Source organism: Aulonocara sp. 'chitande type north' Nkhata Bay, linkage group LG17 (assembly GCF_057382095.1).
Source record: "Aulonocara sp. 'chitande type north' Nkhata Bay isolate Kocher_YH1m ecotype deep benthic linkage group LG17, A_spYH_male_GT1.1, whole genome shotgun sequence".
NCBI classification, from domain to species: domain Eukaryota; kingdom Metazoa; phylum Chordata; class Actinopteri; order Cichliformes; family Cichlidae; genus Aulonocara; species Aulonocara sp. 'chitande type north' Nkhata Bay.
In genome coordinates, this window is record NC_141360.1 from 31,163,604 (window position 1) to 31,180,395 (window position 16,792).

The window sequence follows — 16,792 nt, forward strand, 5'->3', positions numbered from 1 at the left end:
CACAGATGTGTGTCAGACATAAAATTACATTTAGGGCTTGTTTATCTTCTCTCACTTGTTTATCTTAGACCGCAGGGCAGCTATAAAATGCACCTGGATATGAGTCATCATGTATGTTTTAAACTGGCTTTCGTGCTGTCATGTATGTGTTAGCTTTAGCTGGCCTTAATCTCTTTTATCATATCTGACGGCTTGTATCACTTTTCTTTCCCTTTCTGCAGTTGGTGTTGGAAGCCCATAATGTTCCAGAACTCTCTGCAGGTGTCAACTGTACATTTGAGAACCTGGCTGAGATGAATGGCTTGGTGGAGGGAAATCGGATAAAGTGCTCCTCGCCCGCTGAAAAGGAAATGCCACGAATAATCGTTGACAAAGGTAAAAAAAAAAAAAGAAGAAGAAGAAGACTGGAGTCATCACGTATTAGATTAGGACTTGATTGACTCTCAGGTACATGCACATCTGGATATTCTCCCTTCTGTCAGAAGCATGCTTGTCCTAGGGCAATGAGTGTTCTGTGAATTTTTGTTTTCTCATTGCCATCAGTAACTCAGCAGGCCTTGAAGCACTGCCTTAGGATATGTTTAGTAATTGAATGAACATTAGTTATTTGTCTGAATGTGGGATTTTTCTTCTTGCCTACCTTAACATGAATACGCTCTAGAGGGAGTTACGGGACCCTAGTTAACCTCGGTGTAAAAAGCAGAAAATCACACTTCACAGCGTGGTTTTACTACAGCATTTCAGCTAACGTGTAGCCTAGAGATAATATAATCTCTGTGGACAGTTTCCCTGTGTACCACTGCCTTACTGATCGTTTTCATTTACATGGAGTTTTTCTTTTGATAACCCTGTCCTTCTCTCTCTTGGGTGGCCAAGCTTGTTCTAATTGAGAAAACTCCCATCTGGGAAGGTCTGTCTGCAGGCAGTTGATCCTTCACCAACACTTATGTGTCCTCGTGTTGAGATAATGAAATTGCCATCCCTTGATTTTTCTTTCTAAAAGAAGAAATAGAGAACAAAAAATATTAGGATTCGGCTGTAATGCTACCATTTATGATGGAAAGGCTCTAAAGAAGATCTTTTCAACTGTTTGCGCGTCGTGCAAAAAAAGTAGTCTCTACATTGTTTATATAATGGATTCAAATGCAAAGATACACATTCGCGTTTTTCTTTATTCCTCGATTGCTCCAAGAACAGAAGAATCACACATATATGTGCCTAACAGACATATGAAATCATTTCAATAAAGTTATCCACAGACAGACAGCACACATGTACATGTATAGCTGAAAGGGAGCCTGGGGGTGCTTTGGGGAATTTGAAGAAGAAAAAAAAAACGTTTGTTCAATGTTTGCTATGTCACATGTAAAGCTGGTAATGCTGCAGTCATGCAAACATTGATGTGCAAATATGTACTCTGAGTCATCCACAAATGATCCATACAACATTTCTCCCTACCAACTGCTTGTTACCCTCCACTCTCACAAACATATGGTTTTCCTGTTTTAGGGAGAGGAAACCATTCCAAGTGTTCGTGTCTTTTATCTTCAATTTTTACTAGTACTCATTAGTCTAAGCTCAGTTGAAAGAGGGAAAAGGGAGAGCGATGGATGAAGTGACGAGAGGCGGGGAGAGATAGTGTTAGCAGGCTTCAAGGTAACATTTAGGTGGCCTAATTAGGACAGATCCGTTGTCAGTGGTGCTTTACTGTGATTGATGAATGATTCCTCCTTTGTTGGAGAGATGGGGGACAGACACGAGGGAGACGAAGGAGTTGCAACATGGAAGGAAGTGAGGAGACCTGGGTAGAGAGAGAGAGCGAGGATGAGAGAGAGACACATAGGTAGTCTAGAAAGAGAGAGAGCGCATTTAGATGTGTGGATGGGCTGTTGAATTAAACATGAACTCCTTCATTAGTGCCAGACAAAAGGACACACCAAATACAGATGAGGCGCAAGCTCATGGACACGCACACTCGAACAGACACACACAAACACACACGTACTTTCCGTTTCATCTTCTTCTTCCTTTACCTTGTCAAAGACTCTCTCAAAGACTTTTCCAGGGGAATATTGTCCATCCCGAGGGATATGCGCCAACTTTTGTTTCTTGTAAGACGCCAGGAATAGGCAGAGTTAACCCAATAAAACCCTCTTCTTCTACTCTCTTTCTTTGCTAAGACATACTGCCTTTACCATTGCAACAAGCTGATCACCTGTAGCTCCTAGCAGTGCAGTCGTTTTCTTTTTCTTTAAAACGACATCTAACTCGACGTCGTAAAATGATATTTGAATAAGCGAATGAAATGATTATCATACAAGTGGTGTCGACCCCCTGCCTGTGCTGAAAGAGTAACGGTGACACTCTAACATTACCATTATAATACTGTTTTGTTTCTCCTACTTGTTTGAAGAGTTGAATGAAGCTGTCAATAACGGCTTCAAGTAACGTGTTCTGAAACAAAGGCAATTCCTCCTTCTGTTAGTTCTCATTGTTGTTGTCCTTGTCTTGTGTTTCTTTGTTTTGTTAGCAGAGTACAAAAGCTTTCTTCCTACCTCTGTGTATCAAACCGTTAATTTTGACTTTAATCTGTTTTCTCTAGGTGACCACCAGATCGTGCAGCTCTATCTCAAGTCCAAAGAGACCGGCCTGGCATTTGCAAATACAAGTTTTGTTTTCTACAATTGCAGTGTGCACAAATCGTAAGTTTATGTCTACTATTAGTTTCTAATTGCACTTCAGTGAGTGTATAAAACAATGCCAAAGTTATGTTGTATTAATATCTGGGGGGCCGAACTAAAGAGTCGAGGCATGCAGCACTTGCAATTAGTTTGTGTCTTGCTTCCTTGGCCTTTGGGGTGGCTCTGGCTCAGGAAGTAGAGCAAGTCGTCTTCTTACTGAAAGGTTCATGGTTCAATCCTTGGCTGCCCCAGTCTGGCTGCCAAAATATCTTTGGGCAATAACCACAGGTTACTCCCAATGCATTCATTGTAGTGGGAATGTTTGGTAGAAAGTGTATATACGTAGACAACGTGAATGAGATATGTTGTCTAAAGTGCTTTGAGTGCACAACTAGAAAAGTGCTCTGTGAGGTCCAGTACATTTAAAACAGATACTTTGTTGCAAATCTAATTCCTCTATATTGTTGAAAAGCTGCCACAAACTATGTGCAGAATCCATTTGTGCACAGAAGTTGTTACATTGAGCTTTTGTACTTCAGTGCATTTGGTGCTGCTTAGTCCTAATTCAAAACTATGCTCTCCTTGTAGGTGTCTGTCATGTGTGAGTAGTCCCTACCAGTGCCACTGGTGTAAATACAGACATGACTGTACCCATGACCCTCGCACATGTTCCTTCCAGGAGGGTCGAGTGAAGAAGCCTGAGGTGAGTCCCAAACCGAGCATGAGATTAAAAGTTTGCATTGATTTTTGTTTTTATTTTCAACCTGTTCAGGTATTGAAACACATTGTAGCACCCAGAAGGTAGACGATGCCGGTGCTAGGCGGGATTGTAAAGATGTGCTGTCAGAATTGTTGTTTAAGCAGCTCTCAAGGGGGACCATGTTTTCTAGCATCACTTCTGTCTATAGATCTAAAGACTGTCAAATTACATCCCGTTAAGACATTGTCCACAAATCCTCAGATTTTACTGCTGCCCAGCTTCAGTCCAGCCTCTGGGTATTGAGCCAGCTAAGTTATAAAACATGGTGAAATAAATTGAGGGGAAATGTTTGGCTATGTGAGACTAATAGCCATCGGTGGAGGTTTTACATGCAAAAAGAGTTATGTTAAAAGGACTGAGACACCTTTCAGCTGTAGTGCTTCCATCTGGCATGAGCCTCTTGGCATGTCTCACTCTTGACTGCACATCAAAGGGCAGTGGAAGCTAATAAAACTGAGTCATTTCCACTTGCCCAACCCTATTCCCTGTGACAGCTTAGTCTGTGTGAATTATCAATAGTATTGGCAGCCAGTTCTATTCCCTTCGAAACAGAACCCACTGTAATTAGGCTGCTCTGCTGCAGAGGACAAGCCACTCACTGGATGGGGTACATTCAGTGAATGCCCCCAAAGCAGCCACTCCCCATCCTGTGAGAGAGAGGCTTCATGCTGATTTAGAGTGGCTGCAGCAGTAGTAGCCTTTAGGGCAAAGCGGCGAGGTAAAGGAAATTTAGGGGATGTCCCCGTGATTTGGGCCTGTGGGTACATTATTCCACGGGTATCTGCATTTCTCTGTATTTTTATGTGTATATACAGTGTGTGGCTGTCTTTGGCCTGTCTGTTTGCTGACAATTCGCAGTGGCTTTCAGGGGGAGGGTTTTACAGGGAGTGAGTGGCCTGTTAATCTTAGCCTGAGGTGAGCTATGATGAAGATCACTAGTGCTCATGTCTAGGTTGGCAGACGCCGCACGACGGGCAGGGACAAGCTTAGCCAGATTGTCTCCTTTGATGAGCAGTCTGCTCTCGATTGTGTTATTCCACCCGTGTTTCCCCCGAGCCATTCAACCTGCTCAGACGATATTATTTTCTTTTTCCACCGTTTCCATTATCCTTTTGAACCTTCTGCTTAGTTAGGCCCAAGCGTGAGTCTTTGCAGGTTTACTTTTCCAATTAGCTCAGGCGCCGGTGGTCAATATTGACTCTGGATAATAACGCGTGAATCCTCTCCTATTGTGTTGCTGACTAAAAGAAAACCATAAATAAAGCAAGGCGGATTTTGGTATTAGCACATTAATGACATCCTTTTTTTTGACATGTTGTTTCAAAAAAGACAGGTGTTTTGCAGGCTTAATGACTTTTAATTTGCTTTTAATTTGCTTTTAATTAACCCCTCAAATCCAGGGTCATGTTTTTTTTCTGCTGGCCTTTTGGTGGGCTTTTTGAATTAACAGACACACAGTTCTACAAGCTTGATAGCATGCACACTCACATACAGCCATAGAAGATTTTTCAGATTTCACAAAAGGCATCAAGTCAACTTTGCTCTGAAACGGGATGGCCTCTTACTGCAGCACATGAATTTTTGTGTACTATTACAATTAGGGGATTTCAGGAAGTGATCTGAATAATCCCCTAACTCTATGCTAATGATCGAGCCAGGCAAATCTCCCTACTGGTTGAGCTTGTTGTTAGTATGCATCGGAGGACAGCGTTAAAGCCCAGCCTGGGTGTACGGTGAATGCCTTTTTATTCATGCCAGCAATGATATGGGCACACGGATCAGACATTTGCCTGTTGGCACATTAACTAAGGGCGTGTCCCTGTTTACCCTCCACACATGTCAAGGACTTAGCCATCATTCTGATGAGTCTCAGTGACAAAGGACGTGCTTGCAGCTTCATTCAGTTTCACTGTAGAAAGAGCCAACAGTCATTTCCAACCTCTGCAGCATTGATGTGAATAGGTTGTGTTTACCCAGTGAACAATATTTGTTTTCCTACATATTTAGCTCTGTTTCATCTCTCCTCCCTAATTCACACATGGTCTCACCTAAAGACACTGATGAAACTGGGGACACTTCCTGTTCTCTTTGTCTGATGAAAACCACAGGGGGATATTTCCCCCTCTTCTTCCTCCGTCTATAACACAGCATGTTCATATCCTGAGTCTCTGCCAAACCTTACCCTAATATATTCAGTTGGTAGGAAGATGCAAAAAACACACAAATATTAATGTTACCAAAGATGTATCACTATCTCCTGGCACATAAAGCATCCTTGTCCTTTGTTGTTTGATTATTTGCTTCTTGACTGCGTGATCAATGCCGTAGACTTTATTTACTAGGAAATTATTGATCAAGTGATCAGGATAATGTTATTAAAGAACCTAAATGCCAATTGTAATAGCTATTAGTTGCCAATATTAGACAGAAATGGTAGCGCGAGGTGCTTTGGTTCAATTCATGGACAAATCAATGCCATGCACACGCACTGACTGTTGAGGACCAGTTTGAGCATTTGCAGAGAAAAGAGGAAAAATGGATATGTGAAAATCGAGAATGAAAGCAAATGAAACAAAGTTGAAAAGAAAATTACAGAAAGGCGCTGAAAGTGAAAGTTTAAAGAGGTAAGATCTGAAAAATACGGGAATAAAAAAGGCACAATAACAAGAAACAGAAGCAGTCAGATGATCATAGAGGCTTTAAACAAACCCCTGAAGTTAGGGAAATTTATTCGGAAATGGCAAACAGAGAAATGATTACCAACAATGTGTTTTAAGATCTGGGCTGACAGATGAAGTTAGTCTTCCTACCATAGTTATACATGTACGTACTTTACCTTATTTTCATTGTTGTTTTTTACAATCAACATTATAACTTAACTAACTTTAGTTTTTTGTTGTTAATGATGAAACAAAGTGGTTTGGATGAAGCCCTGATTACTTGTTTTTTATTCCTCTGTGGGATGTGCTTCAGTGCTGCTTCTGTATTCTGAAATATGAACATTTGGTTTATTGAGTTGAATGTTTTCATAACCTGGAAAATGATGAAAAAACACATTTTAATAAATCCTAACAGTTCTTAAAAACAAATGGATGCAAATGCAGAGAGGAGGAAAAAATAACAGATATAGTAGGGGAAAAAAGGAACCAGTTATTTGGGAAAACCTTAAGGCAATGAAGGAATGGATGGTGGGATAAAAACAGGGATGAGAAACGAGTGAAGAGCAGAGAACGTGGAGAGTGTCTTTGCCCGAGGCTCTGTTGGATATGATAAAACAGAGGCTTGTTAAGGGGAGCTCTTGGTAACCACTAAGTGTGTGCGCGCATGTATAAAAACTTAAGATCCTCTTCATCTTCACACCTTGCACTTCTATAATTATGTCTGTCTCTCTCTCTTTCTGTCTCTCTCTCAGTCTCCCTCCCTCCTTAGCTTCAAACTATGCCAAGGGCTTTTACATTCACAGCTCCCATTCTGCTTCCTACTCTCTGTCACTTTCCCTATCTCCACCCATCCACACCTCCCACGAGGCTCTAATTATCAGATCTAAGTAGGTCCCAAAGAAGAAAAGGAGTCAGAAAAGAGGGAGGGCAATCAGCGAGAGAGTTGATAAGAGAAATGAGAAGGGTCAGTGAGATAGATCAAACAGCACAGGATGCGTTTAGAGAGATAGAAATGAAGGAGGGAAAAAGCATTACTGAGAATCAGAGGTGAGGTTAAAGAAAACATCGAGGCGGCGATGGAGACGGGAAGAATGAAGAGTTATTACATATTTGTGGGGAGAGGCGCCGACTTTTTTCAAACGTCTTAGCTTATTATGTTGTTATGATGAGTCATGCTATTGACAGATACTCTCCTTAGTGATTTACTGCAAGTGTTTGATTACATGACTGAAAGAGTGTCAGTGAAGCTCCCGGCACCACACGCGCACCGACAGACACATAAAGTAAAACACATACAGTTAAGCAGCTAGTTCAATCCACATCAAAGTGTAGTTTGTAGTTCCCATCTCTCCCACTTTAATATTCCCCCTTTAAAAAAAAAAAAAAAAAAAAAAAGCCCTCCAAAAACTTCTACTTGTCTCTACACATGCAGATATTTTCAGTGAAATATGTCCTGGATTTTAAGATCCCCACAAATACACAATATGTTCACGTAATTAAATTTAGGAAAAACAACAGCAACATCTCTTTCCAGAAATTGTTTTCCTGTTGTTCTAAATAATCCATTTAACATGCTGTCAGTAGTTTTCACGGGGAACTAGAAAACTGGAAATAATTATTCTGAGCCACTGGAAAAGCTTCCTTTGCATTTAGTTAGTGTAATTTGTAAATTATGCGAGCGCCACAAATTAATTTAACCCCTGATTTATTGGATTGCAGTGGGAATCTGAGTAAAATAACTACTGATTTCCTTTCTTCTTTCATGGAACCTGTAATTCGAACCCCACTTATAGGTACGGCTTTGAAAGAGTGCAAAGTTTTCTGTCATTGTCTGCCATTTATGATTTGTATGTGTTTATATGTATGAATGTATTTGTCTGTGAATCTGCATTTCCTCCCCTGCTATTTGGTGCACCTCAGTCATTGAGCTAGACAAGGAAACAATAAATACACAGACATTAAACCTACCTAACACTGACATAAATCTCAACAGCAACAGCAAGCATCACTGCCAGCAGCATGAGCATCTCTAGCCAGCTAGGGGATATGCATGTGTTTGTCCAAACCAATAAAAGCCCACTTGGCCTCAGGAAGAGCTGGCAGTGATCGTACTGTTATACAAGTGTGTCTGAGTGTGTATGTGTACATACAAATATGAAAAATTAGAGCTAAGTAGCAAAAAACACAGACTACCACCATTATACACACTGCCTCGGTTGTAATTTCACTTCCGCATGGTGCATTTATAATCGGTATTTAAGCGAGATTTATGTATTTCTCCTTTTTCATGTTTATCTCTTCTGTCACAAAATATGATGTTTATTTAAAGGTGGTTAGGGAGGTTTTTTTGACTTCAACATACACGATGAATGATACCTCACAAATCTCTCAAAGAATACAGGGCTTGGTTGTGAGGTTATACAGGGAGTGCAGAATTATTAGGCAAGTTGTATTTTTGAGGAATAATTTTATTATTGAACAACAACCATGTTCTCAATGAACCCAAAAAACTCATTAATATCAAAGCTGAATGTTTGTGGTGGTAGTTTTTGGTTTGTTTTTAGTTTTAGCTATTTTAGGGGGATATCTGTGTGTGCAGGTGACTATTACTGTGCATAATTATTAGGCAACTTAACAAAAAACAAATATATACCCATTTCAATTATTTATTTTTACCAGTGAAACCAATATAACATCTCCACATTCACAAATATACGTTTCTGACATTCAAAAACAAAACAAAAACAAATCAGCGACAAAAAAAAGCCACCTTTCTTTGCAAGGACACTCAAAAGCCTGCCATCCATGGATTCTGTCAGTGTTTTGATCTGTTCACCATCAACATTGCGTGCAGCAATGTGGAGTACTTGGACGCGTGTGATGGAGCATTGTCCTGCATGAAAATCATGTTTTTCTTGAAGGATGCAGACTTCTTCCTGTACCACTGCTTGAAGAAGGTGTCTTCCAGGAACTGGCAGTAGGACTGGGAGTTGAGCTTGACTCCATCCTCAACCCGAAAAGGCCCCACAAGCTCATCTTTGATGATACCAGCCCAAACCAGTACTCCACCTCCACCTTGCTGGCGTCTGAGTCGGACTGGAGCTCTCTGCCCTTTACCAATCCAGCCACGGGCCCATCCATCTGGCCCATCAAGACTCACTCTCATTTCATCAGTCCATAAAACCTTAGAAAAATCAGTCTTGAGATATTTCTTGGCCCAGTCTTGACGTCTCAGCTTGTGTGTCTTGTTCAGTGGTGGTCGTCTTTCAGCGTTTCTTACCTTGGCCATGTCTCTGAGTATTGCACACCTTGTGCTTTTGGACACTCCAGTGATGTTGCAGCTCTGAAATATGGCCAAACTGGTGGCAAGTGGCATCTTGGCAGCTGCACGCTTGACTTTTCTCAGTTCATGGGCAGTTATTTTGCGCCTTGGTTTTTCCACACGCTTCTTGCAACCCTGTTGACTATTTTGAATGAAACGCTTGATTGTTCGATGATCACGCTTCAGAAGCTTTGCAATTTTGAGACTGCTGCATCCCTCTGCAAGATATCTCACTATTTTTGACTTTTCTGAGCCTGTCAAGTCCTTCTTTTGACCCATTTTGCCAAAGGAAAGGACGTTGCCTAATAATTATGCACACCCGATATAGGGTGTTGATGTCATTAGACCACACCCCTTCTCATTACAGAGATGCACATCACCTAATATGCTTAATTGGTAGTAGGCTTTTGAGCCTATACAGCTTGGAGTAAGACAACATGCATGAAGAGGATGAAGTGGACAAAATACTCATTTGCCTAATAATTCTGCACTCCCTGTATTGTAATGTGGAAAGTCAACTTCGAAAGATTTCAACCTCCACAGAGACTATTTTCTTCTTTTTCCACCATTTCCATTATGTCACTTTAAAAAAAGGAAAAAAATCTACATTTGTTTGAGAGTCACACAACCTCCAGTCTGTGCTGTTGGCAAACAGATGTACTATACTTCATCGCATTGAGAAAATGTAATGAAATATAGCAATTAGTCAATTTTTTATGAGTTTTCTGCTATGCTCGGGTCCTATTCTGCTATACTACTATAAATTTCATATTAGGCTGTTGTTAGCTGGTTGCCAGACAGTGTAATGACATCACGGTGTATCATCTGTATCATAATATTCAACTTTTGAGGAAATTAATTTGATTTTGTTTTCACAAAATGAAAATAAAGTGCTTCTTCAAGTGTTATATGTGTATAAATACACTTATATGTCCTATACTCGGTTATTTTGGCTCATTGACTTTAAGGCAATTATGATATCATAATATCTGATATGGATAAGAACCTTTAGTGACCTGGATACCTGTGTGAAAGAGTGGTTGGTCAACTTTTTATTATATAGTGCAGTGCGGTGAGCTTGTATGCATGAGCCTCTAGACCAAGGCTCACATTACAGGTTTGAATCTGCTGATTATGTAATGATTTTGCAGAAGCAAGTCCTTTTCAACCAACTTTTAATGTAAAGAGACATTTTCTTCTAATCTTTTCATCAATCTGAAAGGATAGATTTTCACCTTTAATGTTTTATCCAGATTTCAACAATGTTTTAATGTCTGGCAAAGACATTAAAGTTTTTCAGTCTTTTCAGCAGCAATGCATATTTTTGATCAAAATGCAATTTAACCATTCTACTAAAGTGGAAAACTAGTTCAGTCCATAACATTTTTAGTTGATGACATTCATTTTATACTGTAATGTGATTTTGTTTTTGTACATACAGTAAAATTTCTGTTAACCTTAGTCTACACGCATGTGCAAAAGAAGGGGAATTTTGCTCATCTCAAACACCACGGTGCAATTTAACTGCGCTTGCATGCATGCATCTATTTCCTGTGATGTTTGCGTGTGTGAAATCCTGTCTCCTCGTCATCATATGCGGCTATCACTGTTCATCTGTGTCTTGAAAATTCAGCATAAGTCCCTGTGTTAAGTCATACTCGGGTGCTTTCCATGCCTTCATTTCCACAAACCAGATCAAATTCATTGTCCCCCATTGTTCAAGTGTATTAACTGGAAGAGACATGATTAAAAATGGATTGCATCTCTCTTTGCTCTCCCACTCATTTTCATTCACCAAATATGACCCTTCGTTCTTAGGAAAATGAGATTTGGAAGAGCAAACACGCATGCACCGCAACTTCCTTCCTCTCCTTCACTGCTGAACTCCCTCACCCTGTGTGTCATTTATCTATAATGACTTTGTGAATAGTGTCACAGAGCGTTCCCCTCTCTCACCACACAGCTATCCAGTCAGTCACTCACTTAGCCTAACCCAATCAAGTGGCTTTTAATGAACTTCAAACAAGTGTTATCACCCGGTTCAACGTGCGCTATGCTTCACTCCCCCCAGCTCCATCCGCGTGGGGGCTCACCTTATCTGCTCTCCCTCTTTTTACCGTCTTTTCTTCTCCTTCTTTGACATGCTAAAGCCCGTCCTGTCACATACACTTAACGGTGTTTTTTTCCCCCCATTGCTGTGTTCTTTTGTTGTTCTTCTCCTTCATTTGACCAATTTTGCCATCTCTTTCTCTCTATTTCAACTACCCTTCAGAGAAAATAGTACTTAGGGAAGCGCTGTTCTTCATTTTCTCTCTTTACCCTGCTTTACCACCCATTTTACCTTTAACTTCTGGTTGTCAGTCACTTTCCTGTTCTCCTGATAATGCTTTTTGTTTCAGTTATCCTCTGTGGTCTTTGCCTTTCCTTTTCTGTCCACCCCTTCCCCTCTCCTCACCTGTTCTCTTTTTCTCCTCTTCATCCTTCAGGCGAGTCATAGGTGCTCTATATTTAACCCGCTAGTCACACCTGAATGGATTGGCTGTTAATTTTAGACCTCCAATTGCTAAGTGACTTTTACCTCTGTCTTGGTCTTCCCCTTTCTCTGTTATTTTTTTTCACCTAACATGGGCACAAGTATCACAGAAAAAAATCACAAATTTTCCACAGCAGACCCTAGATTTTGAAAAGGAAATGCACAAATTCAAACTCAGAGCTCATAGTCTATCAGAATAAGTACCTTTTTTGTTATATCATTAATGCTCCTCTCCTGTGGGTAATGACATTAGAGTACCTATTGACCTTCACTCGTTGAATGTGAGCAGGCCACGGGCCTGTAGGAAACACAGCTGACCTCTACTCAACAGAAAATCGAACAAATAAAAGCACTAAACACTGAAAATATACTGAAGTGTCATTAAATTAAACTAATGTTTGTGAAGTACTGTTAGGTGGTATGCTATCTAGTGAGATAAATGATAAGTGTGAATGTCTCTGTGAATTTGCAGCTCATTGTGTGTTAGTCAGATTTTAGGAAATGCCCTGATGCAAGCAGCAACTTTCCTTACTGCCTAATAAAAAAATTAAACCGATTTAAATTGTTTTCTTTTTATTCACATCATGAAAAACAGCATAGGTATGAACTTTTTTTTGCAAAAAACAGTCCTATAAGCAAGACTGGGCTAGCCTTGCAGGAGATCAGTGCTGCATTTGACCCCAATGATGGGAAAGAGTGACACATCTTACTGGGAATATCAAGAGAACCAAAAGGACAAAAAAAAAAACGACTTTCACTCCAAAACCTTTACAAAAGTTACATTAAAACAGAGACCAAAAAACTATTTTGGTCTCTGTGGGTAGCTAGCCTATGCATTTGCACTTTTCATCCAGATATGGGAGTTGAGGGATTTTGATTGGCAGGTGTCTCAACACAGCCAGCTATAACTTGTTGGTGTTTGCTAATTGAAGTTGATGGACCTGTGCACTGTGTTTGTGGTCTCGGTTCCTTTTTGAAGAATGTTTAATGGGATAATTTGACAAAAGAGATATCCTTCTCTTTCAGTTTTGCTGACAGATATTTTAGGATTTTACTGGTTATTAATTAGCAGGCGTGTTTCTCTTACTTGTGAATCCATGTTTTTAAAAAGCTTTCATTCATCTTTCATATGGTCTGTGGATTAAATGAAGTGCAAGTCACTTTAAGACAGTGCTTACACTGCAGAAATCAACTGCACTTCTAACAACAGTGAAGTGGAGAATGCATTTGAATCAAAAATATACAAAAGGCTTACTTAAGCAAAAGCTCAACAGCGACACTGTTGGATCTCTTTGAGTAATGAGGTTTTATTTGCAATTTGGCATTAGACCCACTGACCACCTTTCTTGTTTCTCTGCTGCTTTGCCTCCAGGGGTGTCCCCAGTTGCTGCCTGCAGAAAGGATACTGGTGCCTGTCAATGTGGTGAAGCCCATCACCCTACGGGCTAAAAACCTTCCTCAGCCACAGTCTGGACAGAGGGGTTACGAGTGTTTGCTCACCATCCAAGGAAACGAGCACCGGGTTCCTGCCCTGCGCTTCAACAGCTCCTCGGTGCAGTGTCAAAACACATCGGTGAGAAGAGTCTGTCTGTGGGTGTCTGTGTGTTTTCAGTGTCGCAGCTTGTGTGACATATTATCCTTGACCACCACCCACCTACACCTATCTTTGTACAGATGGCCCATGTCTGCAAACTTTTTCTATAAAAGTTAGATTACCTATAAAAGATGTTTTTGCAATCTCTCTCCTTCACATACAGCCACATGCACACACTGATTCCAGCTGAGGGATTTTTGGTCTTCCAGCTAGACAGGTGGTAGATGAGATAAGTGCCTAACTTTGTCTCTAGCTGCAATGATTCTCCATTCACTGACTGAATAATGCATTGACAGGAACGAAGGATGAGCATGAAAAAGGCTTTATGCTGGTCTTGATGCTAATTGTCTGTTGATACAATAACATCCCATCTTCCTGTCTATCTTCATCACTCGAAGTGTGTATGTCAGTAAAGATGACTGTGGGATTTGTGCGCATAATCACTGCACATTCCAAATATTGTACTTTGATTGAGCTGTGAAGGAGGGAAACTGTAATTTAGCAGAAAATGATGATTCCTGCACCAACCCTCCATTCTGCTAGTGTTACAGAACCAAATGACAAATAATCTCTCAATGCTCGCTGGTGTGTATAGTGTGCGTTTGTGAGTTTAAAGCATGTGTGTTTGAGTTTGTGTGTGTATTTTCACTGTGCGCGCGTGTGCACATGTGTACAGCAACCTGTTGAGGATGGATTTTTGCATTTTCAAAAAAGTATTTTGATACCACAGGCTTTTTCAAACTTAGAGAGAAACAGTTAAGACTTTGTATCTCTCATTTGCTTTTCCCATGTCTCTTCCTTCCCTCTCTGGTTGCTATGGTGATAGTATTTCTATGATGGGATGGAGATGAGCAGTCTTCCCGTGGAGCTGACCGTCATCTGGAACGGAGATTTCAGCATCGACAACCCCGCCCACAACAAAGGTAAGCATGCACAGATGCATGAGCATCTGTGTAGGCACAGGCACACACATGTGCATACATGCACATCCACACACGGACACACGCACACGCATATCAGCTCTTTCCATATTTCTCGTAGTATCATAGAAGAACATATTGAGTTCACAGTCTCTTACAAACTCACTTAAACACACATGTGCATGCACACATAGACACACTCCAAAGCTGCTGCTTCCCCATTGTTGCCCTTGGAGCCCATCTCCATGGCAACAGGCGGGTGGTGTGCTGAGGTGCAGCATCCATTCCCTGATGTTGCCATGTAGTGGTTAACTTTACCACATCCTCTCATACGCTTTCGTTTTGTCTCCCCGTCTGCCTGTCCAGCACATCACTGTTGTCTTTTTGTCTTTTTTCAAACTCTCTAAATTTAGTTTTCTCACTACCGTTCAAACATAATGTCCCCCAATTCTGCTGTTTCTATTATTTTGACACCTCTCTATGAGTTTGGCAATCTTTCAGTCTCCGTCTCCACTGCCTCTCTCCTTTATTTTATTCATTCAGTAAAGCGCACTGACATAAATTTCACTTCAGCCAGGACCACTATAGGCATAAAAGAGAGTATTTCTATCTGTAGTCATTCTTATTTTGTGGTATGGCTCTGTTCTCTGTCCCAGAAATTGGAAGAGCAAATGCAAAAAAACCTTTGCATCATATACAAAACAAATGAGAAAACATCAATGACAAAAAATGTGGCATTAAGTTAGAAACAGCATGAGAGATGCTATAAGGCATGTTGCAAAGTGGCTTGCAGATGGTCAGTAACCGTGGGTGGGTTAAAGCAGCTTAAAAATCACCAACTAGATGTTTAAATTGGTATCAGGTGAAGCCATCAGCTGGTGTGAAGCACTGAGCTCAGCTGTTTTACTATGACTGTAACTGAACTTGCTTTTAGGGCCTGTCTGATATAACACTAACTACTAAGCCCTAGTAAAGAAATTACATTTATTATTTCTTTCTCTATATGTAGAGAACAGGGGAGTACATTACATTTCTCTATTATTATTATTATTATTTCAACCTTTCTTAGTTTTTTTATGTCCAACCTTTCATCCTTTCATGGTATATCAGCACTGGGTTTTTAAGAATTCAGGATTCAGCTGCTGAGCTTGATTCAGTTTGGCCACTGACAATCCACCACTTTAAGTGATTCATGCTGGGGGTTATACTACTCTGACAGGAAAACAGCTTATTTTAACCAAAGGCAGTGGAGTCAGGCATAAGAAGCATGTTGTTAAAATGTGTATTATATGCCAAAATGACACTGTGCTGTAAGGCAAAGTTTGTAGAGTGTTTGTGTGTGTTTCTGGTTGTGTGCATGAGTGTCTGAGTCAAATGTGCTCTACAAAACATATCCTTAAGCATAACTGCAGAATCAAAGAAGCAACAGAAGTTAGAGAACCTTGAACTAGAGACTCCTCCACTACTCTCTTCCTTCCTTTGTTTGCTTGTGGAGGAAGAGGCCTATAGGGCTTTTTAAAAAATTTAGTTATTTTTTGATGGGCAGATCACATACAAAATTAATGGCAATTAAAAAGAAAATGGTTGCTCTGTTGCCATGGAGATGATATGTTAAATGTGCGGTGGGTGAGGAGTGGCAGGCGGCAGTAGTGTAGGAAACTCAGAGGCAGGGTGGGATGCCTAGGGAGTGTGTAGAGATGATGATGGAGCGATAATGAGACAAAGATGTCAACAAATGTCTATCATAATATTCAGTTTATTTATTATTTTTTTGCATTGTTCAAACAGCTTTATGTAGATGTTGAGTGATTTGGGTAAACTATAAAACAGTTTCTTTTGTGTTTTGAAGTCTTTTGTTACTTTATTTGATTTTTGCCCAGAATAATTTTTAGCTGCATTTGGAGTCATCATTTGTAAAAAGCTTGTTCACTTTTCTCCCTTCTTTCTCCCGTCTATCTTTGTCTTATCTCCTCCCGCCTGCGCAGTCCATCTATACAAATGCGACGCCCAACGTGGAAGCTGTGGTCTGTGTCTGAAAGCGGACCCTTTGTTTGGGTGCGTCTGGTGCAAAGGAGAGAACCGCTGCACCCTCAAGCAACACTGCGCCAATGAGAACACGTGGCTAGAGCACAACGGCATCAACAGCAAGTGCACCCACCCACGGATCACCAAGGTGAGACGTATGCATCAGCGTCCACATGTGTTCACACAGTTTACACGTTAGCACATATACGGACCAATCAATCCAGCTATTATTGTAAAAACCTTTTGCCTGAAAGGCCATACATACACACCTTAATTATAGTGCGCTCGTGGGAACAT

The 16,792-nt window shown here is 40.6% G+C and overlaps 1 protein-coding gene across 1 annotated transcript in view; it reads left to right on the forward strand.

The window, feature by feature from the left end:
* plxna4 (plexin A4) overlaps positions 1-16,792 on the forward strand; it is a 247,681-nt gene that overhangs the window by 175,158 nt on the left and 55,731 nt on the right. Inside the window, exons 7-12 of the mRNA XM_086269973.1 lie at positions 222-375; positions 2,603-2,702; positions 3,270-3,384; positions 13,329-13,529; positions 14,377-14,473; positions 16,456-16,643. Coding sequence (XP_086126099.1) covers positions 222-375; positions 2,603-2,702; positions 3,270-3,384; positions 13,329-13,529; positions 14,377-14,473; positions 16,456-16,643 — 855 coding nt within the window. The remainder of the gene's footprint in view (positions 1-221; positions 376-2,602; positions 2,703-3,269; positions 3,385-13,328; positions 13,530-14,376; positions 14,474-16,455; positions 16,644-16,792) is intronic.